General features: G+C 43.7%; 1 protein-coding gene across 1 annotated transcript in view; it reads left to right on the top strand.

Moving 5' to 3' along the window:
- The window catches only part of HSD17B12 (hydroxysteroid 17-beta dehydrogenase 12), a 342,292-nt gene that overhangs the window by 176,165 nt on the left and 146,513 nt on the right, over positions 1–19,614 (top strand). Inside the window, exon 6 of the mRNA XM_030200806.1 lies at positions 13,838–13,882. Within this exon, the coding sequence (XP_030056666.1) occupies positions 13,838–13,882 (45 nt within the window). The remainder of the gene's footprint in view (positions 1–13,837; positions 13,883–19,614) is intronic.

Below are 19,614 nucleotides of genomic sequence, written 5' to 3' on the forward strand. Positions count from 1 at the left end.
ACCCTCAGATATACAATATGAATCGCAGAGTGGTAGAGTAACCTCCTGTAGGTGTTGATAATTTTTCATTTCAGTCTAGGAGCCAAGTCAAAGTGTGGAAGCCAAGTGGCTGAGACTTCTTTCACCCCATTCCTGCTGCTGTCCCCACCAAAGCTGAAGAGCTATGTTGGGGAGGGACGTGGAAGAGAAAATCCCCTTTGAGGTGTACCACAGCTCCTTCAGGGATGGATTTACTGTAAAAGCTTTCTAGATAAGGCCTTAATACACCACTCCAGACTTCTGGCACAAATAGACAACCAGCTCCCCCAGCCACCCAAGTCTCTCTCTCTCTCTCTCCCGCTATCTCTCTCTCTCTCTCTCTCCCGCTATCTCTCTCTCTCCCGCTATCTCTCTCAGCTAGTCTTCATCTAGAAATTAAGCCAGCCTCCAGCTTCTTTCCCATCTAACTAACCAGCTACTCCCAATCTCCCCATCTATTCAGTGATTCCTCCCAACAAGATTTACTGACTTATAGGTTTACAAAATGTATCTCACCAATTCATTCTGTAAATAAATCAACAAATATTGAGGTTTCAATCACAGCTACTTTTAAGATGGTCAAAGGGTACTACAGACCACTCTTTCTGAAGCTACCCTAGGGGGTTTGGCAGTCCAAAGAACAGCAGAGCACACATCTTATATGATAGAAAGACCTTATTTGTGCCACTCGGTTCTCTTGAATATCTCCCTGTGAGCTGCAAGGCTGATTGTTACTGCTTTCATTGGCTTTTAGCTTTATAGTGTGTATGTGCCCTTTGGGACCGCAATAGCTGTTTTAGCCCCTGACGCAGCCTCTACTGAGGTGAAACATGGCCACATTGGGACATTTTACAAAGTGGCACAAATAAAGCTTTGTTATCATATTAGATGTGTGTTCTACTCTTTGGACTGCTTTCTGCACTGCAGAACATCTCGTTCCTCTTCTGGTGTTCCAGGGGGATTTAGGCCAGATCAAAAGGCATTTAATATTCTAGAAACAAGAAAGAAGAGAGATGGAGTTTAGACATGACTTTGAGGATAGAGGGTAGAACTACAATAATAGGATAGGAAGGGGAGTGGAAATGAGCGAATGCCACAAGTATCTTCGAGATTACTTCCCGAGAAACCACTAGAAATGCCAGCACATTAATGGTATGCATCTTCAAAAAGGGGTGGGTCTTTGGGTCTGTTTTGAATTTCTCAAGTGTTTCTGTAGATGGAGAGAAATGGGGAGACAGTTCCAAAGTTGGAGACCTTGCATGCTAAAAATAGCATGTCTAGTGTGCTCATGGTTATTTCTTGGTGGCAGGGTACTACTAATTGATTGTGTTGTGCAGATCTGAGTGTTCTCGCTGGGCAGTAAGGAATGAGGTGGCGGAAGAGATAAAGGGACTGTCCAGCGTGCAACATTTTGAAAACGAGCAGTAGGATTTTATAAGTGATACGATGGGTAACAGGAAGCCAACGAGCGTTTTTAAGATATGGGGTTATAGGATTATATTTGTGTGAGTTGGAAATTAGATGGATAGCAGTGTTTTGAATAATCTGTAGGTGGCAGATATCCTTGACCCGAAGGTCTTTGTAGAGGGATTACAGTAATCTAATTGTGAAATGACCAACACGTGAAGCAGTATATTCAGTGCTGTCAGGAGAATCAGTGAGCAGATAGAATGAATAAGTTGTAATTTGTAATAAGAGAGATTAGTGGGAGAAATGATAGGTTGGAATCTACCAGTATTCCAAGGATACGGACAGTATCAACCTGAGGCACAGAAATGTTTGCAAGGGAAATTGGTGTGGATAGAGTAGGACCCAGTTTATATTGAAAGAATATGGTTTTGGACTTGTTTGGATTGAGAGCCAATTTGTGTTTCTTGAGCCACTCTGAAATCTAAATGAGTTTGTGATTAACAGTAGAAATTTCAACGGAAGAACAAGGGATAAGCACTTGGATATCATCAGCATACACATATGCAGTCATGCCAAGGGATTGTGCTAGGGTCAACATAGAAGCCTCTCATATGAGGAGAGGTTAAAGAGGTTAGGGCTCTTCAGCTTGGAAAAAAGACAGATGAGGGGATATATGATTGAGGTCTACAAAATCCTGAGTGGTGTAGAACAAGTAGTAGTGAATTGATTTCTTTGTTACTTCCAAAAGTACAGAGACTAGGGGACTCTCAATGAACTTACATGTAAATACTTGTAAAACAAATAGGAGGACATGTTTTCACGCAACGAATAATTAAACTCTGGAGCTGTCTGCCGGAGGATGTAGTTACAGCAATTAGCATATCTGGATTTTAAAAAGGTTTGGGCAATTTCCTGAATGAAAAGTTCATTGTCTGCTTATTGAGACAGACATGGGGAAGCTACTACTTGCCCTGGGACTGGTAGCATGGAATGTTGTCACTGTTTGGGTTTCTGCCAGGTGCTTGTGACCTGGCTTGGCCACTGTTGGAAACAGGATACTGGGCTAGATGGACCATTGTTCTGACCCACTATGGCTTTTCTAATGAGCCAAGAAAATGTTAAACAATGTTGGGGACAGAATAGACCCTGATGGAATCCCTGAGCTAGGGCTGCAAGGGGCAGAAAGGGAGTTCATGCAGAGAACTGTGTAGCAGCGATTTTCTAAATATGAGGAGAACCAATCCAACACTGTTTCAGACAGTGGTGCAGACCTCAGATGGTAAATCCTCTCAGACAGGAAGAATACCTTCTGTACCTGAATCTAAATAATACTGAGCTTGGATTTAGAAAAGCAAATATAAAATCTAAGATTCAAGTTAAAGCAAGGTCTTTTATAGAGGAAGGTGCTGCTGGATAATATGCAGGAACATAGTAAATGACAGCAGATAAAGACCTGAACAAGATAAACTCATTTTACATGGTATGTGATACTTTATGTGTATACCCGAGTTTGATTTGTCCTTGCCATTCTCAGGGCACAGACCGTTGAAGTCTGCCCAGCAATGTTCTTGTACTAAAAGTTCTGAAGCTAACATTGAAACCCCTTAAAATTTACATTCCAGCCCATCCATATCTATTCAGTTATGATCAGGGCGTAGACTGTAGAAGTCTGCCCAACATTGGTTTTGCTTCCCAATTACCGGCGTTGCCACCCAATCTCTGCTAACATTCTGTAGATCCATTCCTTCTAATACATTCATCCAGTTTTTCTTACATAGGAACGCAGTTTTAGAATGCATTACCGCTTGATGGGAAAAAAATAAGTGACCTTATCAAGTTTCGGAAATCACTGAAGACCTGTCTCTTCGATAGAACATATCATAACGACCCATCACCTCTAATACATTACTGTTTTGTTATTTCATTATCAATCTTGTTACACCTAATGTTTTATTCCACTATGTTACTCATATTCTTGTGTTATTATTAATTATATTTCTATTCTGCCATGGCAATAGCCAGGGCAGAGCAATGTAAGCCACATTGAGCCTGCAAATAGGTGGGAAAATGTGGGATACAAATGCAATAAATAGGATTTCTTTGTGTTGATCCCACGCACATTTGAATTCCATTACCGTTTTCATCTCTACCACTTCCCACAGGAGAGCATTCCACGTATCTACCACCCTTTCCGTGAAAACATACTTCTCCGAGGACAAGCAGGTTGCTTGTTCTCACGTGGGTTGATGTCTGTGTCGGCCCAGGAAATGGCAATTTTTTCCCACGCAAAAAATATAAAAGTTTTGCCAGAGTCTTCTGGCACGCGAATCACGGGCAACTTTCCGCCCATCACGTGAGCGTGCCCCTTCAGTTTTCTTTTCTCCGCGTTGAGGTGCGGTAGGTTTCTATCTGCGCTCCTCTCAGGCCCAGGAAAGAGTCTTTGCGAGTTTTTCGCTTTTTGTCCTATATATTTCTTTATTTTACTTCAATTTTTAGTTAAAAAAAAAAAAAAAAAAAAAAGTTCCTGCAGGCAGCAGAAGGTGTGTCGAAAATTCCTGGCCAGGGGTACGTTCGACACTTTTGATGTAGCATCCAGGAACGCTGCTCAAGGTATAGTGATGCATAGACTCTCATGGCTGCGTGTTTCTGACCTCGATTATTCGGTCCAGCAGCAAATGGCGGATGTTCCTTGCCGGGGGGGACAACCTTTTTGGTGAAAAAGTAGAGGATCTTGTTGATCAGATCAAGAAGCATAATGATGCTATGGATTCTCTCTCCCACCGGACGTCTTCTGCTACTACCTCCTCATATAGCAGGTATTTTGAGGGGAAGAGGAGTGCTCCCTATTCCCATTCTAGGCATAGGTATACTCCTGCTTCTCGGCAGCCTGCCCAGGCTCAGCCCCAGCACGCTCGTTCTCGTGAACAGCGTGCGTCTAAGGCCCATGCTGCTCCCCAGCAAAAGCAGGGAACGGACTTTTGACTGGCTCTAGTTAAGTATAGCCACAGTAAAAGTGTCCGCACCGGTTGATATTTTTTCACCAAAGGTGACCTCTCATAACTTCTGACTGGTAGGTTCTTCTAATAGTCCGGTCAGGATACACCCTCAATCTGGAATCCAAACCTCCAAATTGCCCACCGGGAGCTCATTCTTACAGTTCCCAGCACAAACAAGTACTTGCAGGGGAACTCTCCACCCTTCTGAAGGCCCAAGCGGTCAAACCCGTTCCACCAGGGGAAGAAGGGCTGGGATTCTATTCCAGGTACTTCCTTGTACAGAAAAAGACGGGGGGGGGGGGGGGGGGAATGCGTCCCATCCTAGACCTGAGGGCCCTGAACACATTTCTAGTCCAACAAAAGTTCAGGATGGTTTCCCTGGGCACCCTTCTTCCCATGATTCAAGAAAAATGATTGGCTATGCTCTCTGGACTTAAAGGATACTGTGTACTGCCCTTTGGTCTGGCGTCTGCGCCCAGAGTGTTTACAAACTTCCTAGCGGTAGTCGCAGCGTCGCTACGCAGACTGGGAGTGCATGTGTTCCCTTATCTCGACGATTGGTTAGGGAAGAGCACCTCGGAGGCAGGCGCTCTACAGTTCATGCGAATGACTATTCAAGTGCTAGAGCTACTGGGGTATGTGATCAATTATTCCAAGTCCTATCTCAACCCAGTTCAAAAGTTGGAATTCATTGGAGCTCTGTTGAACACAAAGACAGCTTGAGCTTATCTTCCCGAGACAAGGGCAGACAACCTCCTGTCCCTGGTGTCCATAGTTTGAACGTCTCAACAGATCATGGCTTGCCATGTATTACACCAACAAGCAGGGGGGCACCGGATCTCGCCCTCTGTGTCAGGAAGCTGTCCAGATGTGGCTTTGGGCACGCCGTCATGGCATGTTTCTCCAAGCCACTTATCTGGCAGCGTAAACAACAGTCTGGCCGACAGGTTGAGCAGGATTATGCAACCTCACGAGTGGTCTCTGAACATGGGCATAGCCCTTAAGATCTTCCGAGCGTGGGGCACCCCCTCGGTGGATCTTTTTGCCATTCAGATCAATCACAAGGTCCCTCAGTTTTGTTTCAGGCTTCAGGCCCATGACAGACTAGCGTAAGATGCCTTTCTCCTGCATTAGAGGACAGGCCTTCTGTATGTTTATCCTCCCATATCTCTGGTGGGGAAGACTTTGCTGAAATTCAAGCAAGACTGCGGAACCATGATCCTGATTGCACCCCTCTGGCCGCGTCAGATTTGGTTCCCTCTTCTTCTGGAGTTCTCCTCCGAGGAACCGTGGAGATTGGAGTGTTTTCTAACCCTCATCACCCAGAATGAGAGGTCACTTCTACATCCCAACTTCCAGTCTCTGGCTTTCACGGCCTGGATGTTGAGAGCTTAGAATTCGCCTCCTTGGGTCTTTCAGAGGGTGTCTCCTGAGTCTTGCTTGCTTCCAGGAAAGATTCCACTAAGAAGTGTTACTCTTTCAAATGGAGGAAGTTTGCCATTTGGTGTGACAGCAAGGCCCTAGATCCTCTTTCTTGTCCTACTCAGACCCTGCTTGAATACCTTCTACACTTATCAAAGTCTGGTCTCAAGACCAACTCCATAAGAGTTCACCTTAGTGCGATTAGTGTTTATCATCGCCGTGTAGAGGGTAAGCCTATCTCTGGACAGTCTTTAGTTGTTCGCTTTATGAGAGGTTAGCTTTTGTCAAAGCCGGTCAAACCTCCACCAGTGTCATGGTCTGAACGTCGTTCTCACCTAGCTGATGAAAGCTCCTTTTGAGTCACTGAATTCCTGCCATCTAAAGTACTTGACCTGGAAGGTCATTTTCTTGGTGGCAGTTACTTCAGCTCGTAGAGTCAGTGAGCTTCAAGCCTTGGTAGCCCAAGCACCTTATATTAAGTTTCATCACAACAGAGTAGTCTTCTGCACGCACCCTAAGTTCTTGCCGAAGGTGGTGTCGGGAGTTCCATCTGAACCAGTTAATTGTCTTGCCAACATTCTTTCCCCGTCCTCATATTCAACCTGGTGAAAGCAGTTTGCATACCTTGGACTGCAAGAGAGCATTGGCCTTTTACGTGGAGCGGACGAAGCCCTTCAGACAGTCCGCCCAATTGTTTGTTTCTTTTGATCCCAACAGGAGGGGAGTTGCCATCGCAAAACGCACAATCTGCAATTGGCTAGCAGATTGCATTTCCTTCACTTATGCCCAAGCTGGGCTGACTCTGGAGGGCCATGTCACGGCTCATAATGTTAGAGCCATGGCTGTGTCTGTGGCTTATTTGAAGTCAGCTTCCATTGAAGAGATTTGAAAGACTACTACTACTACTTAACATTTCTAAAGCGCTGCTGTACAGTTTAACAACGAAGGATAGTCCCTGCTCAAAGGAGCTTACAATCTAAAGGACGACATGTCAAGTTGGGGCAGTCTAGATATCCTGGATGGAGGTATAATGGTTATCTGCCGAAGGCGACATTGAAGAGGTGGGCTTTGAGTAAGGATTTGAAGATGGGCAGGGAGGGGGCTTGGCGTATAGGCTCAGAGAGTTTATTCCAAGCATAGGGTTAGGCGAGGCAGAAAGGGTGGAGCCTGGAGTTGGCGGTGGAGGAGAAGGGTACTGAGAGGAGGGATTTGACCTGTGAGTGGAGGTTTCGGTTAGGAACGTAAGGGGAGATGAGGGTAGAGAGGTAATGAGGGGCTGCAGATCGAGTGCATTTGTAGGTAAGTAGGAGAAGCTTGAACTGTATGCGGTACCTGATCAGAAGCCACTGAAGTGACTTGAGGAGAGGGGTGATATGGGCATATCGGTCCTGACGGAAGATAAGACGTGCAGCGGAGTTCTGAACGGATTGAAGGGGGGATAGATGGCTAAGTGGGAGGCCAGTGAGGAGTAGGTTGCAGTAGTCAAGGCGAGAGGTAATGAGAGAGTGGACGAGTGTTTGGGTGGTGTGCTCAGAGAGGAAAGGGCGAATTTTGCTGATGTTATACAGAATGAAGCGACAGCTCTTGGCTATCTGCTGGATATGCACAGAGAAGGAGAGGGAGGAGTCGAAGATGACTTTGAGGTTGCGAGCAGATGAGACGGGGAGGATGAGGGTGTTATCAACTGAGATAGAGAGTGGAGGGAGAGGAGAAGTGGGTTTGGGTGGAAAGACAAGAAGCTCGGTCTTAGACATGTTCAGTTTCAGGTGGCGGTTGGACATCCAGGCAGCAATGTCAGATAGGCAGGCCGATACTTTGGCCTGGGTTTCTGCAGTGATGTCCAGTGTGGAGAGAGAAAGCTGGGTGTCGTCAGACTTGCAACATGGTCATCAATCCACACATTCACATCTCACTACTGCCTTCAGCAGGATTCCCGACATGACAGTCGGTTTGGGCGGTCAGTGGTATAGAATCTGTTTGGGGTTTAGAATCCAACTTCACCCCCCCCCCCCCACCCCCCAGGCCCATTTTTGTTCTGTTCCAGGCTGCACTCTGTTAGTTGTTTATGGTTTCAGGTCAATCTATGGTATGTCCTCGCTGTTGCGAGGCCCAATTGACCAATGTTCATTGTTTTGAGTGAGCTTGGTTGCTAGGGATACCCTACATGTGAGAACAGGCAGCCTGCTTGTCCTGGGAGAAAGCGATGATACTTACCTGTAGCAGGTATTGTCCGAGGACAGCAGGCTGATTGTTCTCACAAACCCACCCACCTCCCCTTTGGAGTTGTTATTTGTTTGCTTTTATGCTTTTTGATTTAACTGAAGGGGCACGCTCGCGCAACGGGTGGGAAGTTGTCTGCTCATGTTCGGTGTGCGCGATTCACGCGCCAGAAGACTGGCAAAACTTTTATATTTTTTGCTTGGGAAAAAATTGCTGTTTCCTGGGCCAACACAGACGTCGACCCACATGTGAGAACAATCACCCTGCTGTCCTCGGAGAATAGCTGCTACAGGTAAGTATCTTTGCTTACCTGACATTACTCCTGAGTCTGCCCTCCTTCAACCCCAGTTCGTGTCCTCTAGTTCTCTCCGGAAAAGGTTTGTTTGCAGATTAATACCTTTCAAATATTTGAATGTCTGTATCATGTCACCCTGTTTTTCCTTTCCTTCAAAGTATATGTGTTTAGGTTGGCAAGACTCTCATACAATTTGCAACTCAAACCCCATACCATTTTTGTAGCGCTTCCAGTCTTTTTACATCTTTAGCAAGATGCAGTCTCCAAAACTGAACACAATACTCCAAGTGGGGCCTCACCAACGACTTGTAGAGGGGCATCAACACCTCCTTTCTTCTCCTGGTTATATCCCTCTCTATGCAGCCTAGCATCCTTCTGGCCATAGCTGTCGCCTTGTTACATTGTTTCTTTACTTTCATATCCTCTGACACCAAGGTCTCTCTCCTGAGTCGTGCTTACTAATCTCTCCCCTCCTATTTGGTATCTTTCTTTTGGATTTCTGGACTCCAAGTACATCACTCTGCAGTTCTTGGCATTAAATTTTAACTGCTAGATCCTTGACCATTCTTCTAATTTTTGAAGATCCCTTAAGCTTCTGCAGTTGCTATGGGAGGAGCCTCTGTACATGAAGGATGTAAAAAAAAATAAAAAATGGTAGGGGTCCCTAAAAGTGATATGGCACAGTATTCATGAGGCCTCTATTGAGAAACTGCTCATTCGGTTTCCACAAGGTGTACAGCAGGACTGCCTCCAAGGTTCCTCACAGAATCTCCCTGGGGCTTCCAGTAGGGCCTGACTTGGAACAGGAGCCCATTTGTATAAGAAATCCTACATTTGTTCAGTTAGTAACTTGAGAGATCCTAACCAGTAAGGCTTCAAGTTTTCTATTCTACAAACTGATCTATTGTTTTCTGTTGCTGGTACCTACTAGTCCTACCTGCTCAGAGTTATAAAATTTCTTACTAACCCAGTCTCCTAGGTTATGAATCCACTTCTTTAGTTGGTCTCAGAAGGTCATTTTGTGCCTTTGGATCCAAATAAGTACACAGACCAATCTTCATTTTCAATCCAGTCTCAGTTTTTAAGTGCTTTTATATAGTCGAGCTGATAATCATTAAGCAGGTGCTCCTGCTAGAATCTTGTACATATAAACCTGAGTTTAACAAAGGTTCTAACATGTATCTGCAGCTGGGAGTCTGCCCTACCCAAGGAGGAGAAACCATTCTCGGGAAGTGAACCAGGCCCCAAAGTACCCTTTTTGTTTCTTCACTCCAGGTACAGATATACTCTCAAGTCAAACTGACTGACTCCTGGCAACCACACAATAAAAGACCCCCTCCCTCCTCTTTTGGTTTTCTTAGCATGATACAGGAGTGGTTTGCCACTGCCTTTTCCTGATTCATGGAAGGTTAAGTGACTTGCCCAAAGCCACAAGGAACTGCCCTGGGATTTGAACCACTAGGTACTTTTCTGCTTCTTTTTCTCCACTGGGTTTATTTAAGTATTATGGTGCTGATATTCAGCAGGGCATGCCCAGTTACATTACAACAATTAATCTATACTGCTACTACCTGCCATGTTCAGAGCGGTTGACAAGTAAAAGACCAAGATAGTTTCTTAGGAATTAGCAAAAAGATTTTAAAAGTTATCTCCTCAGAAATTCCTTGAAAAGCATAGTTTTCAAGTTCTTTTTAAAATTAAGTAACTCATCCTGAAAGTTAATATGAAAAAGAAAAGAATTCCATACCTTAGGCGCCTGTACTACAAGTAAACTATTATGTAATTTGAATCTCTTTACTTCTCTAATTGATGGAAGAACAAAAAACAAAACAATTATGACAAGATCTTCTTTCTCTATTATTAGATATAAATTTGAAATGATCTATAATATAAACTGGACATTCACCCCTTTAAAATCTTATATAATAGACAAGAAAATATAAACAAAATCCTTGCCTCTATAGGTAACCGATGAAGTTCAACAAAACAATATGAAATTCTATCTTCAATGAAAAAATGAGTGACTGCAGTATTTTGTATAGATATTAGTCTATGAATTATTTGTTTAGAGGCACCCAAATATATCAAATTACAATAATCTAGGTTAGCTAAAAGCACTGCTTGCACCAGTAAATTAAACTGATCAAAGTGAAAAAAACTTCCTGATTTGTCTCAAATTCTTTAGAAGGAAAAGAACACGTTTAATTAGGACTTTAAGTTGTGATTCTAAAGAAGGAGTTTGCTCTATATTAACCCCAATACTTTAACTTCTGGAGATAATGCATATCTTGTCCCATTTTTTATGATATGATCTAATTACAGGTCAGAGTCATCCAGTAATAAAAAATTTAGTTTTATCGGTCATCAACTTCTATTACGTAATATCCAGGAACTGATTAGAGTTAGACACTTTTCCACAAAAGGCACTATTTGAGGTATAGAGAAATTATTGGGAATCAATACTGTGATATCAGCCTAACTATAAGTAAGAAAGCCTTCTCTAGTTAGTTCCAGTCCCAAAGAATGTTAAAAACAATGTTGAACAGAGTGGGCGATAGAAGAGAGCCTTGTGGAACTCCACAAGTATTCCTTCAGCTGTCTGACAATGTCCCACTCTGTTTAACCTTATAAGATGTGTGGGTTAGAAATCCCTTGAACCATTTCAGAACATTTCCATTTATGCCTAAACAATCTGATTCCAAAAGCATATCGTGGTCCACAAGGTCAAACACTGACGATAGATCAAATTGCTCATGCACGAGCTTGAAGATAATTAATGTTTATATGAAATCTGAATGTGAAACGTGAGTACCAAGTACTTGTATTCTCTTCAAGCAAGAACAAGATCCCTGATGCAGGCACTGAGTGGCAAAACACGGCCCATGTCGGGTCAATGATGTACAGCATTGTTTATACTACTAATTAAAGAACATGTTCCAGTTTTGAAGGCGCCTGGTGCTTTTTGTTGCTTGTTTTGTACTTTGTGTCCCTCTCTGTTTAGTTGAATAATAATGTTTTGCCATTTTTGACATTAGGTGATGGGCCATATCACAGGTTAACTTTAATCAGGATATTCAAAAAGATAACTGGTTGAGTTGCTGTCTTTTTTTGTTGTTGTTGTTGTTAATATGCCCTGTTAAAGTTAGCTGGAGAAAATTGGTTAATTTCAGGATAGGTATTTGTCCGGACCAGACTTAACCAGTACTCAATATCAGTTATACCTTGTTAAACCCTAGCTGACTCCTAGCAAACCTTCTGGACAAACATCAAATTTTCTGGCCACCTGTCTGATTGATTTCTGAAGTTATCTAGAAAAGCTGTTTGAATATCATACCCTATAGATGTGAAGATCTGCTTCACATTTAGTTGTATTTGATATACTGCTAAAAGGATATACTGCCAAAGTAGAGTACAATAAAATATTTAAAATACATTACATTGATTCTGTTTGTGGGAAACAGGATGTGTCAGTTGGGACATTCCCCCAGTATTTTATAAAAGGCTCTGCTGAATGCAGAACTTTTTATAAAATATGGGAAAGGAACCTGGAACATCACTCAATATATGAAGGGGATCCCCAAATTGATAAGTTGGGCCTAGTATAGGGAGTGTGCATTCCGGGTGATACATCGAGCCTACATGGGGGAAGAGTTTAGTGCTTAATGTGTTGTAGCAGAGTGTAAAGTGCTTATACATAGTAACATAGTAACATAGTAGATGATGGCAGAAAAAGACCTGCACGGTCCATCCAGTCTGCCCAACAAGATAACTCATATGTGCTAATTTTGTGTATACCCTACTTTGATTTGTACCTGTGTTCTTCAGGGCACAGACCGTATAAGTCTGCCCAGCACTATCCCCGCCTCCCAACCACCAGCCCCGCCTCCCAACCACTGGCTCTGGCACAGACCGTATAAGTCTGCCCAGCACTATCCCCGCCTCCCAACCACCAGCCCCACCTCCGGCACAGACCGTATAAGTCTGCCCAGCACTATCCCTGCCTCCTACCACCGGCTCTGGCACAGACCGTATAAGTCTGCCCAGCACTATCCCCGCCTCCCAACCACCAGCCCCGCCTCCCACTACCGGCTCTGTTATCCAATCTCGGCTAAGCTCCTGAGGATCCCTTCCTTCTGCACAGGATTCCTTTATGTTTATCCCACGCATGTTTGAATTCCGTTACCATTTTCATCTCCACCACCTCCCGCGGGAGGGCATTCCAAGCATCCACCACCCTCTCCATGAAAAAATACTTCCTGACATTCTTCTTGAGTCTGCCCCCCTTCAATCTCATTTCATGCCCTCTCGTTCTACCGCCTTCCCATCTCCGGAAAAGGTTCGTTTGTGGATTAATACTTATGTGACAATAACATTGATAAGAGTGGCGGAGGGGGAGGGGGAGGGTGGAGGTCGGGGTGAGGGATTGGGAAATGGAAACGGTTTACACAACATGAACCATCATGATGAGAGATGTGGACTTGTGCTGTGAAATTTTGTTTTTTTTTTGGGGGGGGGTGTTAAAAGAAAATCTGATGACTGTAACTAGCACAGAGATCTAATTGTAAAGTTATACCTGAGTGAGTTTTTGTAAAGTAAGTGGAATGTGATATTGTTTTGATTTGTCATCAATAAAATGTTGAAACGGGCAAGGATTTGTAGGAGTGCGCGTCTGGCACATCAGACCAGAGTATCCATTTTACAAATCTGTAGATGCAGAGAAAGAACAGTACCACTTGGGGTTTAATGTGTGTAAGTGCCACTATGTACATGTGCATATGTACATGCTGATTTGGCAGCATATGTGGCAGTTATTATGCACACATATGTTCTGCATTTTGCAAACCTATATGTACAAAAGGAGCCAATTAAGGAACTGCATGAAATAACCTTGCCTAATGCTTTTTTGAGGTATGTGTTAGACATTACAGAAATGTGAGCACAATTACTCCCTGTTTTACTGTTGATATTTTTGCATGCCTCGGAGCAGGTGCAAAAGCCAGTGGTGAGACTTTGTAATATATGCATGTAGTCCCAGTGTAAATGGGAGCTACACACACATTTTTCCATCTTGCCCAAACTGTGCCCCCTTTGAACTCTGCATCCCAGCACATCTACATGCAGAAATGGTGCTTTCTGAAATCACCGTTTACACATATACACCATCTGTTTCTGAGAGTGGACTCTTGTAAAATGACCTATTTAATATTTTATGTTGAATGGCAGCAGATAAGAACCCATAAGGCCTATCCAGTTTGCTTGTTGTAGTGCCTGGTGCATTATATAAATCCCAGACTTGCCCTCATTACTTTATATCTAAGGATCGTCTGTTCTTACCTCAAGTATTCTTGAATTGCATTGTTTTTGTCTCCACCGCCTTCCTGTTTGTTTTCTGCAAATTTTTTATTGCTTTTAAACCTAAAGCTCTCATTTGTTGGTGTTTATTAACTTTGATAGTTCTCTTGTTGCTTCCTTACAGATGTTGAACAAAATGATAAACATTAACATCACCTCTGTTTGTAAGGTGAGTAGCCTCATTTTAGCAAACTTTTTCACTTTAAAAACATAAGGATTTCAACATATGAATGTCTTAGCCCATTACTTAAATAGATAATCAGCTTTCCTACTGTGGTAGGTATGTGAGTAGATGGTTACTAAGTAGCATGGTGGGTTGAGATCTGATAGTCAATTTCTACTTTTATTACGCAATTCTAGTTTATGAATTCTTCCTATTCAAAATATTTATGTGGGAAATGCTTTATCCTGCATTGTAGATTAACATTTTTTGTTGTGGGGGCATACACAATGCTTTCTGAATTGAATTAACTAGTTATTTTGAGATGTTGCAAATTATCTATTGGCTTCCTGCTTCTAAATTGTTTTTTAGTCTTTCCATCAGAGTGATGTTTTTGCTTGTGTTTTATAATGCTACTTCAGAAGTTAACTGCACAGTAGTGATGATCCTAAGATGGAAGAAAAAGAGTTGCTTTTTTGGAGAATAAAAATTTGTGCACACATGTACCCTTGTTATCTTTCTTCTTTAATACAACCATGAGTACCACATAAGCTAACCGTTCTGTGTTTAACCAGGGTTAGGCAAGACTTGGTGGTTGCCTAGGGCAGAAGCTTGGGGGTCCGTAAAGAGCAGGTTTGGTCAAAGCAACACTATAGATCTTGACTGCCCTTGACTGCCATACAAAGGGAAAGAATCATCAATATTTTATTTATTTATTTAGATTTTGCTCACACCAGTAGTAGCTCAGGTACACTGGATATTTCTCTGTCCCAGGAGGGCTCACAATCTAAGTTTGTACCTGAGGCAATGGAGGGTTAAGTAACTTGCCCAAGATCACAAGGAGCAGCAGTGGAATTTGAACCAGCCACCTCTGGATTGCAAGACCGGTGCTCTAACCACTAGGCCATTCCTCCACTCCTGTACTTTTTGAAATTGCCCTCACCATTTGTGTATGGAGATATACACAGAACAAATTTTAGTATTTAAAACCATAATGTAATGGGATGGGGGTGGGGAGACCGATTAGATAAAGCCTAAGACACCTTGAACCCTTGTACTGGTCAGGAGCTTAACCAACAAATTACAGGTTCTATGTGGTCTTTTCTTTGGGGAAGATTATTCTGAGTTTTCACAAGATCAGTATAGGGCAGCAGTTCTCAACCTGTGTGTCATTTGACATCACTGTTGCAAAGCACATAAGGAGTCCCAGCAGTATGTAGACAGTGCCACATCCTCTTCTGGGCCATGGGATTGGACTCTGTGGTGCCCCATTATCAGTCCTGCAGGACATCATGGTGTTGTACTCTTCTGCTGGAGCATAGCAAAATGCTGCCAGGTAGCACAAATGCCTCAACGGGACATCCATCTTCCCTGCAGGAAATACAGTAGTGTTGTAAGGCGAAAGGTTCAGCAAAAAGGAGATCATTCTGCCTTTGAGATCAATTTAGAAAAAGTTTTAAAAACAAAAATCTATCCGTATGCCTATGCAAGTTAATAAGTCTACAATTCCTAAACTTCAGCTGTCAATATCACAAAAATATTTTTATATATTTTCACTTCCTCTTCTGTCTAGGCTGGTCATGAGCCATAGGTGCCAAAATTTCAAAATGATTGGGGGTGCCAAACACAATACAAATTTACCTCTCTGTGGACACAGTGAAGAAGCTTGATCAATATTGAGGGTGTTCAGCACCCACTGGTACCCATAAAGCTCTCTTCTATGCTAATGAGCCACAAGGGATCTTCAAGTGGGAAGGAAAGGGAAGATGTTGATATTGGATGACTTTAGTCTGTGATGTGGATTGGAGTATCCCATCTGCAATGAAAGGAGTTATAAAACGGGCAACATTCTTTCAGCACTCTACACTCCCTGGATCATTTTGGGAGACTTGTAACCAGTTTATGGATAGTCACCAGGGCCGTTCCTCTTCTCAGGCTGGTTTGGCGATGGGGAGAGGGAGGGGGGTCTTCCTTATCTGTGTAAAACAATGCACTTAGTTGATCCTTGGTGTCTATTAAATTCAAACCCCCGGGACTATACTTGCCTTTACTGGGCCCATGGTAACTGATCCAGTCTTGATTATATTCTTGTGGACGCCACTCTTTTCCCGCAGATTATTCATGCTGAGATTGGTCCTATTGAAGTTTCTGATCATATCTTAATCTGGGTGGACATTGATTTAGATTCCTTGCGGCTTCTTAGGAGCCAGTGGAGATTTCCCTCCTATACATTTGATGATACTCACTTTCAGGAACATCTGCATCAGAAATGGTCTCTTTTTGCTGAAGCTAATGCATGTCATACGTCAGAGCCCCAATTTTACTGGGAGATGTCCAAGGCAGTTCTTAGTGGGGGGGGGGGGGGGGCATTATTTCATATATGTGTGCCCACTCGCATAGGATTTCCCAAGGAATTATTCAACTTGAAAGTAAGTATAAGGCAGCGAAATGTGTGTATCTTGCATTGCCCGCCCTCTCCTCTTGAGACTCCAAGTTGTCTGCCCTTGCGGTGTTGAATTCATTAATTCATGAACGCACCAAAAAGCAGCTCTTTCATTGCTCTTTTGCTTTCCATAGGTTTGGTAAGTTGTTAGCAAAAGTCACAAAGTCATGGGCTGGTAATCGTTTTATTCCATCTTTGCTTGCCCCTGAAGACACTCGTGTACATCATTCAGTTGAAATTACAAAGCTTCTTTACGATTATTATGCCTCCTTATATTCAACACCTGAGCCACTGTCTGGTCCTATTTTGGATTACCTAGAGGATTCTGGTTTGCCGCGACTCTCTTCTGAGGCTCAGGCCCAGCTTAATGCACCTCTTAGAGCAAAAGAGATTCAGCGAGTGATTAAAACCCTTAAGAGGGGCATGGCACCAGGACTTGATGGGTTTTCTGCAAAATATTATAAGATCATGTTTTACAAAGTTGTGGACCATTGTCTTCCTTTTTTGATGCTTCTATAACATCTGGATCCTTCCCTAAAGTTATTAATGAAGCCCTGATTACATTATTTCCTAAGCCAGGGAAACCTTTGGAATTCCCAGACTCGTACAGACCGATATCTCTCATTAATGTTGTTCTGAAGATTTTATCTCAAGTATTGACGGATCGTCTAGCTTATCACATTCCATCTTTTGTCGGAGAGTATCAAGAGGGTTGCCAATCCTCGATTAATGTATATAAGGTTTGTCTGGTTATTTCCCAAAGTTATAGCACCAAGGAACCCTTGTTTCTCATGAGTTTGGATGCTGAGAAAGCCTTCAATAAGGTGCGTTGGGATTATTTGTTTCCAGTGTTACCTTATGTGGGCATCAAGGGCTGGTTTCTCCATGCCATTAAGGCGCTCTGTTCTAACCCCAAAGCATCCTTGGTCATTAATGGAATACATACATCACCGTTTCCAGTGGGCAAAGGTACGCAGCAAGGTTGCCCATTATCACCTTTACTGTTTCTCCTTTATCTGGAACCTCTTCTGTGCACCGTTCAGCTTGATGTTGATATTACGGGTATTACCTTGTCCTCGCTTACGGTTAAAACTCTAGCATTCGCAGATGATATCTTAGTAGCTTTGCCGCACCCACAGCAATCTTTGTTTTGTTTATTCAGCGCAATAGATGAATTCAATTATTTTTCAGGGTTTACTCTAAATTTGCATAAATCAGTGGCCCTTCCAATTTAGTCTATGATCAGGGAGTCTTGGGTGGGTGAATTTCCTCTCTCCTGGGCATCGTGTGCACTTAAATACTTGGAACGTTCTCATCCCATCTGATCTTCGCTTATATGAGCTTAATCTTGATCCTCTGTTATTTCACTAGTCAAACTTTGCAGGTGTGGCAGTCACTGCCTTTGTCTATCTTGGGTAGAATCACTCTGTATAATAAAAGTGGTCCCGAAAAGGACGTATATGTGATGCAAATGTTACTTGTACTTCTTAAGCACTCTGATTAGCGGTTTTTGACTCGACTTCTTACGCGATATGTTTGGCAAGGTAAGCATTCTAGGTTGCCAGTCTCTCAACTCTTTTTGCCCCAACTTAAGGGTGGGGTGGGGTTGCTGAATGTCAAACTTTTTTTAGTGGCTAGTTATATAAGACATTTTACAGACTGGTTTCGTAACACTTATTATTTTTCGTGCACTGCTGTGGAGACAGGATTGCTCTCCCCTCTTCACTTCAGTTATTGGCTTTATGCAACACTGGGGAAATGTATGTATGTCCACCGCCTCTGCAGTTTTTCTGTTACCTTTGAGGCAAGCCTAGCATTGGGTTTGTCGGGCCTATGGTCTCTCTGCAGTGTCCTCCCCTTTGATGCCCTTGTGGGGTAATGTGGATTTTCTGGTGTGTTCTACCCAGTGGTGTGCTGGTAATTTTTTAACAGGCTCTCTCCCCGGTCCACCTCGGCGCCCCCCCCCTATCCACCTCTGCGCCCCCCCCCCCAAAGTTGCAGAGCTGGCTATAGCCGGGGGGGGGGGGAGGGGGGCAATGCATTACTCTCTCCAGGAAAAAAAAATTAAATGATCCCAGGTTCCAATCTAATTCATGTTTAATATGGGATAAAATGCCATAAATAAGTAAACATTTAACGTTCAGCACCTGATTCTCAAAGTGGACATATTCCAAACACTATAATGAAATAAAATTATTTTTTTCTACCTTTGTTGTCTGGTGACTTTGTTTCTCTGATCATGGTGGCCCAGTATCTGATTCTGCTGCTCTCTGTCTGTTCCCTTGACTCCGTTTCCAGGGCTTCCTTTCCATTTATTTCTTTTCTTTCCTCCTTTCTTCTTCATTTCTGGTCCTCCGCAGACTGTACAGTGGATCCAGCTTCTGCCTATTTTCTCCATCCATGTGCAGTTTCTCCCCTCCATGTCTAGCATTTCTTCTCTCTCCCTTCCCTCCATCCATGTCCAGAATTTCTCTTGCCCTCCCCTCCATCCATGTCCTGAAACGCTCTTCTCTCCCCTGCCCTCCTCTACCCATCCATGCCAAGCCATTCTCTAGGGGCATAAATTGAAGATGTCTCCTGGGAATTTCAAAACTGATGGAAAATGCTTTCTTCAGAGAAATTCATTACAAATTTCTTATGAGGATGTACGTATCTTACCGTAAAGCTTTTAGGCCTCTTTCAGACCAGACGATGCATGTTTTGGTTTTGTCCTTCCAGTCTGTCGTTTTGGAGGCAAGTGTGTGCCCACGTTTCACAACTTTGGCGAGTGACTTGGCGTCCAGACCCTTGACTTTTATTTGATGTTTTTATAATTTTCCCATTTTTGCCTAGAGGACTTCACCCTTTTTTAAAACGTTCAGTCCTCATTGCTAAAAAGGCCATTCTGCATCATTGGGTAACTACGGAGGTACCTACTTTCAGTGGCGTTCCTGGGGGGGGCGGTGGATGCGGTCTGCCCCGGGTGCACGCCGCTGGGGGGGGGGGGGTGCCACGCGCGCCTGTCCTCCGTTGTTCCATGCTTCTTCTCTGCCCCGGAGCAGGTTACTTCCTGTTCCGGGGCAGAGAAGAAGCATGGAACAACGGAGGACAGGCGCGCGCTGCACCCCCCCAGCGGCGTGCACCCGGTGGGGGGGTGTCCTTTCGCCGGGGGGGGGGTCCGCGCTGCATCGGGGGGCGGCACTGCACCCGGGGGGTGGGGCGCATCGGCGATCCGCCCCGGGTGCCAGCCCCCCCAGGAACGCCACTGCCTACTTTGATGCAGTGGTGTTCAGCTATGTGGAGGAGTGGCCTAGTGGTT

The sequence above is a fragment of the Microcaecilia unicolor genome, chromosome 4 (genome assembly GCF_901765095.1).
Source record: "Microcaecilia unicolor chromosome 4, aMicUni1.1, whole genome shotgun sequence".
NCBI classification, from domain to species: domain Eukaryota; kingdom Metazoa; phylum Chordata; class Amphibia; order Gymnophiona; family Siphonopidae; genus Microcaecilia; species Microcaecilia unicolor.